Source organism: Chlorella variabilis, assembly GCF_000147415.1.
Source record: "Chlorella variabilis unplaced genomic scaffold CHLNCscaffold_7, whole genome shotgun sequence".
In the NCBI taxonomy this organism is placed as follows: Eukaryota; Viridiplantae; Chlorophyta; class Trebouxiophyceae; order Chlorellales; family Chlorellaceae; genus Chlorella; species Chlorella variabilis.
In genome coordinates, this window is record NW_005435081.1 from 1,622,525 (window position 1) to 1,629,999 (window position 7,475).

General features: G+C 69.8%; 2 protein-coding genes across 2 annotated transcripts; one reads left to right on the forward strand and one right to left on the reverse strand.

Annotated features, from left to right (window-relative positions):
- Positions 1–269: 269 nt before the first annotated feature.
- Positions 270–4,669, forward strand: CHLNCDRAFT_56118 (hypothetical protein; the record flags this gene model as incomplete). Its single annotated transcript, XM_005848715.1, has 14 exons — positions 270–458; positions 710–868; positions 1,054–1,104; positions 1,331–1,438; positions 1,643–1,777; positions 1,939–2,052; positions 2,210–2,310; positions 2,610–2,681; positions 2,983–3,106; positions 3,274–3,370; positions 3,554–3,609; positions 3,750–3,821; positions 4,056–4,147; positions 4,405–4,669. The coding sequence occupies 14 exons, from the start codon at positions 270–272 to the stop codon at positions 4,532–4,534; spliced, it is 1,500 nt and encodes a 499-aa protein (XP_005848777.1). The 3' UTR covers positions 4,535–4,669.
- Positions 4,670–4,872: 203 nt separating this feature from the next.
- CHLNCDRAFT_144547 (expressed protein) lies at positions 4,873–7,311 on the reverse strand (the record flags this gene model as incomplete). Its single annotated transcript, XM_005848927.1, has 7 exons — positions 4,873–5,548; positions 5,714–5,859; positions 6,095–6,230; positions 6,456–6,503; positions 6,720–6,813; positions 6,973–7,171; positions 7,255–7,311. The coding sequence occupies 7 exons, from the start codon at positions 7,309–7,311 to the stop codon at positions 4,873–4,875; spliced, it is 1,356 nt and encodes a 451-aa protein (XP_005848989.1).
- Between the last annotated feature and the right edge of the window lie 164 nt (positions 7,312–7,475).

The window sequence follows — 7,475 nt, forward strand, 5'->3', positions numbered from 1 at the left end:
GGCGTCACCAGGAGGCAGCGATCAGCGCATTGGGCGGGGTGCTGGCCGAGCCTATTCGGCAGGACGGCACAGAAGTACACTCACGTGTACTGCATTGGCTCATGAACGTCTCCGATGGCCGTTGGCGGGCCATTGACCGGTCTGCAAGACGCACGGATACTATCGGGCAGCGCGACTTCCCCTTTCGACCCCACACCGCTCATCGGCTTCGATCACCTCGCCCCTGCCCACGCCAGCGCGCCCAGCGGGGCCCGCCAATGAAGGAGGACATGGAGCAGGCCGACTCCAAGGCGGCGGCCATCGATCAGGAGAAGGTGGACAGCGAGGTGGCTGGCTTCCGCGAGCTGGCCAAGGCGCAGCGGCAGGAGGCGATCGACGGGCTGCTGGGGCTGGAGAAGCAGGGGCGCCTGGCGGAGGACATTGTGACCACCCGCAAGGCCTGCACCGCCCTGCTCGAGGTTCGCGCCGCCGACGATCGCCTGGCCTTGGTTTCAGCGTCCTCAGCTGCCCACATGCGCCGCCTCGCTCATGGCGTGACACTCCAGTCAGTGCATGGCTCGCTGCCCGTGAGCTCCCAGCGCCAGCAGCCCGGCCACCGTTGCCCTCTTGCGCGGCTCCGCCGCCGGCTCGCGGCGGTTGTCGCCTGTTGCTGGCTGGCTCTCCTGTGCTGCCTCGCTGCCGCGACCTTCGCCCCGCCGCTCCGCTGCAGGTGCTGTACGATGCCCGCGACTGGAAGCAGCTGCAGGAGTATGTGGTCCTGCTGTCCAAGCGGCGCAGCCAGCTGAAGCAGGCGGTGACGGGCATGGTGCGGCAGTGCATGGGCTACATCGCAGATGCCCCCGACAAGGCAAGGCGGCAGAGGCTGGGCGTGGGTGGTAGTGCGGGGGGGTAATGAGGGAGCTGCGTTGCATGTGCGCTGGGTGGTGGGCTGGCTGGGGTGCGAGGCTGGCTGGCCAGTGGCTGCACTGCCCGTGCCCTTGCGCCCTGCGCTGCGCTGCCCGTCTTGCCAACCCGCCTGCTCTGCCTGCCCGCCCGCCCCGCCTGCGCGTGCAGGAGACCAAAACCGAGCTGATCAAGACTCTGCAGGCACTCACAGAGGGCAAGGTGGGCGAGCGAGGGCTGTAGGCGCCCTGGGGTGGCAGGGCAGCGCTGCCTGCGAGCTGGCTGGCGGGTGTGAGCACGCGTCTGCCACACTGCCCGCTGGGTCTCCACCCCCCTGGCGGCCTTCCCACCTGCCCATGTGCCACGCCACGCCACGCCACCGCCAGACACATCACGTGCGTGCACCCGAAAGCACACACACTAACCTACCTCACGCCCCCCCCCGCAGATCTATGTGGAGATTGAGCGGGCGCGGCTGACGCGGCAGCTGGCACGCATGCACGAGGAGGAGGGCAAGGTGCAGGAGGCGGCAGAGATCCTGCAGGAGGTGGCGGTGGTGAGTGGCGCCCGCCCGCGCATGCTAGCATGTATGCGCCTGCGCCGGCCGCGGCCGCGCCGGAGCATCTGCATCACACCGGCGGCAAGTGGTTGTTGCTAGCCTCGCGCCCTGCCTCGCCGTGCCCAGCCCTGCACTGGCCCAGCATACCGACCGCCTTTCCCATGCCCTGCCTCCTGCCCCGGCCCCGGCCTCCACGAGCAGGAGACGTTTGGGGCGATGGCCAAGAGCGAGAAGGTGGCGTACATTCTGGAGCAAGTGCGGCTGTGCCTGGACCGAAAGGACTTTGTGCGGGCGCAGGCGAGTGATCTGCGTGGCGCGCTGCCCTCGCTGCGGCACGTGCGCTGCTCGGCGTGTGGGCCTGCATCACGGACGGGGCATGCGCAGGCGGCGCTCTCGCATGTTGACTGCCGGATGACGGCAGACGGCTGCCTTTGTGCGTGATTCACTTAGCTCTGCCTCCTCTGCCCGCCGCCGCCTTCACGCCTCCCGCCCCGCAGATTCTGTCCAAGAAGATCTCGCCCCGCGCCTTCACGGCGCCCGAGGGCGGCAAGAAGGGGGAGCAGACGGGGGAGATTGGCATCGAGGGCACCGCCATCGAGGAGCCAGAGGAGGTGGGTGTGGAGGCGGTGGGGTGGAGCCGGTTGGGTAGAGCGCCCTCCAGCCTGGATCGGCAAACACCAATTTTAAACAAAGAAAATTCAGAGAGAAACAAAACAATAAAACACAGCACCCCCACCCCACATGCTCTTCCTCTCCCGCGCCCCGCAGGGCACCCCCAGCCTGGAGGCCCTCAAGCTGCTCTACTACTCCCTCATGATCCGCTTCCACCAGCACGAGCGCAACCACCTGGAAGTGTGCCGCTGCTACAGGTGGGGTGGGCGGCGGTGGCGGTGGTGGTGGTGGCGGGGTGGTGGTGGTGGTCGTGGTGACGGTGGTGGTGTGTGTGTGCGCGTGTGTGTGTGGGCGTGTGTGGGTGTGTTGGAGGGTGCACGGTGGGCGGCGGTTGCGACCACGGGGGGCGTGGTCGTGTGGTGTGGGTGGGTGTGGGTGGAGGAGAGGAGGCAGGCCGCATCAGGGGGCTGCTGCCATCTCCTCCCTCAGCCGCCGGCCTGGTGCTGACCTGCTGCCTGCCTGCCTGCCTGCCTGCCTGCCTGCCTGCTGTGCGCAGGGCCGTGTACGACACGCCATCCATCCAGGAGGACGCCGCCAAGTGGCAGGACATGCTGAAGAAGATCTGCTGGTGGGCTGCTGGGCGGTGGTGGTGGTGGTGTGTGGTGGTGTGTGGCGGTGGGGGAGAGAAAGAGTGTGTGTTGGCTGGTTGGTGTGCGAGGCAGACTGGGCCAGGAGTCTGGCGGCTCGTGGGGTGCGTTGCGCTGTTGGGTGGCCAGCAGGAGCTCAGCCTTTGTGCGGTGTTGAGAGTGTTGGAGACGCATTCATATGGCTGACCGCCTAAAGCAGAGCCTAGCCTGCCTACCTGCCCACCCGACCCACCACCCTCGGTGGTACAATGGTACGACATGTTTGCCGCCTCTGCCGTGCAGGTACGTGGTCCTGGCGCCGCGGGACAGCGACCAGATCACGCTGCTGGCCACCACGGAAGCCGATCGGAAGCTGGAGGAGCTGCCGCTGTACCGTGACCTCCTCAAAAAGTTCAGCAGCAAGGAGGTGGGTGGGCGGGCAGCGGAAAGAGGTGCAGCAACCTTTCCCTGTGAAGCAGCGGCGCTGCGGTGCGCGGCCGGCGCATGCCACGCACCGCCTCCCGGCTCGTGCCAGCCTCTCCGCCTGCCCTCGCCTGCCACCAGCTGCCCCGCGCTGTTGCCTCCCGCTTGCAGGTGCTGTGGTGGAAGCATGTGGAGAGCGAGTATGGGCCTGAGGTGGAGGCGCAGGCAGAGGTGTTTGGAGGGGAGGAGGGCGCGCGGCGGAAGGAGGGTGAGCATGGGAACGGGCTGGCTAGGAGGCTGGCTGCGGTGGCGGCTGGGCTGGCAAGGCGGGGCCTGGGCAGTCTGGGGAGGCCCGCTGGAAGGCCCGCTGCCGCTCCATTCAGGGCTGTTGCCATGTCAAACCCCTGCTGGTGCCCTCGAAAAGTGCCTCCTCACCTCCCCCTGCCCGCAGACTTCAAGCTGCGGGTCATCGAGCACAACCTGCAGGCCAGTGCTGCGCCTTGTGCTGTGCCGCTTGCTGTGCACGCTGAGCCTGCTCCTCCCCCCGCTCCTCTCTCCCCAGCCATCCCTGACCCGCCTCCAACCCTCTTCTCTCCTCCCGATTCCCCCAACCCTCCCAACCCTCCCAATCCGCCACCCGTGTGCAGGTGATTGGCGGCTACTATGCCCGCATCACCCTGCAGCGGCTGGCACAGATGCTGGACCTGACACCGGACGAGGTGAGTGTGTGTGTATGTGGTGGGTGGGTATGTGTGTGGGGGCGCGCGTGTGTGCGGTAGGGTGTGAGCCTCAGTGGTGGGAGGAGGCAGAGGGGGTGATGCTGGAGGGCAGCGCGAGGTCGGCTGGAGGAGAGGCCCGCCGCTTGGCCGCCGGCCCCGCCTCCACCCAGGTCGCCCAGCAGGCGCCACCCCCACCCTGCGGCATCCCGCGGCCTGCCCCCTGCGAGCCCGCAGGCCGAGAAGCACCTGTCTGACCTGGTGGTGGGCGGCAGCCTGGCTGCTAAGATCGACCGCCCCGCCGGGATCATCCGCTTCAGCAAGCGCGCGTGAGTGTGGGGGTGGTGCGGGTGCGCGCACGCCTGCGTGCTTGCGGTCAACCGCGGCTGGCTGTGGGAATTGCGCGGGGCTGCTTCTGCTGGCTGCCTCACAGCGGGGAAGGGAGGGGGAGCGCTGGCACGGCCTGCGGCACATTGCCCCAGCCCCGATCCCCTGCTGGCCTCACCCGCCCGACCCTACCACCTGCCTGCCGCGCGGCCTCCTCATCCCCGCTCGCCGCTCCCCGCCTTGCCCCACCCCCCCGCAGCGGCGCCTCCGAGGCGCTCAATGGCTGGAGCGGCAACATCGGGCGGCTGCTGGTGCTGGTGGAGAAGACGTGCCAGCAGATACAGAAGGAGTCTATGGTGCATCGTGTGCCCATCGGGGTGCAGGCGTGAGGCGGGACGGCGCCGCTGGCTGGCCGCCGGAGGCGGCGGGCAGGGCCTGGCTGCAGCGACCCGAGCGCCGGCCCGTCCGGCCTCAGATGCACGCCAGTGCCGGCTGCACCTGTCTGTGTAAGGAACCGCGGCATGCGCGGCATGCTTCAGACCCCACGGCCATGTCGTGCCCGGTCTGCACCATGGCGAGCCTGCTGGGCTTCTCCTGCCGCGTATGCATGGAGGGATGAGCATCCAAATCTGTTCCAGGTTTTGAGCAAGGCAAGGCTGAGAGAGCGGGCCCAAGGAAGTGAAAACTAGGGAGGGCCGGGGCTGCGGCGCTCTTAGAAGCGGAAGAGTCACGCCGCGGCGCGCGCCCGCCGCGCCGCCTTGCACGCCGCCTTGTGGGTCTGCCAGTGCTGGTGCTGGCAGGCCTCGTCGCAGTATGACACCAGGCGGCAGGAGCAGCGCTGCAGCCTGGCTCCCTCGCCGCGGCTGGCGCCGCACGCCGCGCAGCGCCTGCCCCTCCCATCCGCCTCGCCGCCAGCCGGGTCCCGACAGTCCAGCGCAGCAGACAGCCTGGCCATGGTGGCCACCAGGCCTGGGTCCGCCACACCGCCGCCTGGCTGCTCGACGGCGGCCCGCAGCTCCTGCTGAACTGCTTGCTGCATCTGGGGCATCAGCAGCTTGGCGACAACCGTGCCCACCCTGGCGCCGCCGTCCGGGCCGGGGGCGTTGGCCGCTGTGATCAGCAGCCCAGCCAGGCACCTGCTGTCGAGGCCCTCGCTTGCGTCCACACCCAGCTCGGCCAGCGCCGCGCGCAGCGGCCCAGAGCCTGCTGCCTCCAAGCGCTGCAGGAACCGGAGCCTGCAGGCGCCGGCGGCGCCGGCCGCGGCGGCGCCAGCAGCCGGAGATGACCCGCTGGCGGCGTCGGGGTCTGGCAGGCGCCCCATCATCATGCGCTCTGTTGCCTCGAACATCCTCACCTCCTCCAGCAGGCTCCTGAGCCACTTGGCCAACGCCGCGTTGCGCCCCCTGCAGCAGCGCCGAGGTGCGGACTCGAGCCCTGGGTGCGGCCTGGCACGCAGCGCGCCGGCCGAGCAGCGGCGCCGCGCCGGCATCGCCACCGGCAGCCGGCGGGATGGCAGGAGGCCCTCCAGCCTGGTTGCATGCATGTGTGTATCAGCAGGGGGTGCGCACCCCGGCGCGAAGCAGGCGTGGCCAACCAACCGCTCCATGACAGGCGCGGCGCCCGCTCGCATCAGCGACAGGCTCATGAGCGACGCCTCCTCCGAGTCAGGTGGGAGAAGCGGGTAGAGCAGGCGCACCATCTGCGCCTGCTGCTCCTGCACCCCAGGCAGGCGCGGCATCCCCAGCGGCAGCGCGGCGAGCGGCCCGGGGTGGCCGGGTCAGGCGGGGGGGCGTGCCATAGTGCATATACACACAGTGCATATAGAGCTCTTCAGCGCCCTCGTGCAACACACGCATGGGTGGGATGGGAGGTGCAGGCCCAGCAGTGAAGAAGAAGGGAGCGGGGCGGGAGGTACGGCCCGCAAACGCCAGTACACGCCGCCACCGCACCTCGTCGGCGCCGTCCAGCAGCTGCACCAGGCGGCGTGCCAGGGGCGAGCTGCCCGCGATGCAGGCCTCCAGGCGCCGCAGCGCAGAGGCGTCACCGCTGCCCAGCTTCAGGGTGCCGCAGAGGCATGCCAGCAGCCTGCACGCCAGGGATGACACTCACGCATGCCATCACTGGGCTCCAGATTCCGAAGAGGCACCAGCCTGTGCCCCTGCTGCTGCTGCTGCCGCCGCAGCGGCAGGCAAGCGGCTGGTGCCGCGGGGCAGGGGTGGCTGCCAGCAGCGGCAGCAGCCGGAGCAGCAGCGGCGGCAGCTGCAGAGGCAAGGCCGGCAGTGGCAGCAGCAGGGAGGGCCTCCAGCTCACGTGACCAGCGTCCACGAGTTGTAAGCCTGGTGCGGTGTGGCTTCAAAGCTGGAAAGAAGCAGGGCTGGTGTGCACCAACGGGTGAGCGGGAGCAGCAGCAGGCGGGGCGGGCCTCCCAGGGCAGGCGCTGAAAGGGGGGCAGAGGAGCTCAGGCAGGCAGGGCCCACATGCAGAGCAGTGCCAGGCCAGTGCGGTGCCCGCCGTTGCGCTTGCCTGGCCAGGCAATCCGCCACAAGCTCCACACCGCCGTGGCGGCATGCCGACCGCGAGGCCGCGATCACCGCAGGTGGCGGCTGCTCGCCGCCGCCGCACGAGGCACCTGCCGGCAGCTCCGCGCCGGCGGGCAGCGGCCCAAACGCTGCGCAAGGGAGGCACACAGCACTGCGCTTCAGACGGCGCCGCCACTGCCGCCGCCGCAGCAGCCACGTCGCGGGGCAACGCAGGCCTGCGTCGGCGGCGGGCCGGGGCTGCAGTGGCAGGGCTGCAGTACAGCTGCACAGTACAGCGGAACAGCCACCTGGCTGATCGACGACTAGCACCCAGATCACTTCGCAGCAGGCGCGGCGGGCCCGCGAGTCTGGGGGGTGCAGGGCGGCCAGGCGGCAGGCGTGCCGTACCGCCTCCTCCCGCTGCCGCACGGGCAGGCTGCAGGGGCGGCTGAAGGAGACGAGGTGCGTGGCGCAGGCTGTGGTGGTGCCCGCCGCCCAGCGCAGCACCTGCGGCAGGAGCAGGGCCAGCGGGGCGCGAATGATGTCGTCAGCCTGGCACACATCAGGCAGCGGCAGGCAAGGTTCCCTACCGGCAGGATGAGCTCCTGGTAGTGTTCTGCCACCAGCAGCCGATCGCCGGCATGCATGTCCAGCGCCTGAGAGGCCTCCAGGTAGGCAGCAATGAAGGCCTGCGGCAGGAAAACAAGGCAGGCTGCATGACCGAGCGCAGGCAGGCGCTGGCGGTCCAGCGGGTCGAGAGAGGCGGCACGGCGAGCGCACGGCGGCACGCGGCTGGCCCTGCGGCTTTGGC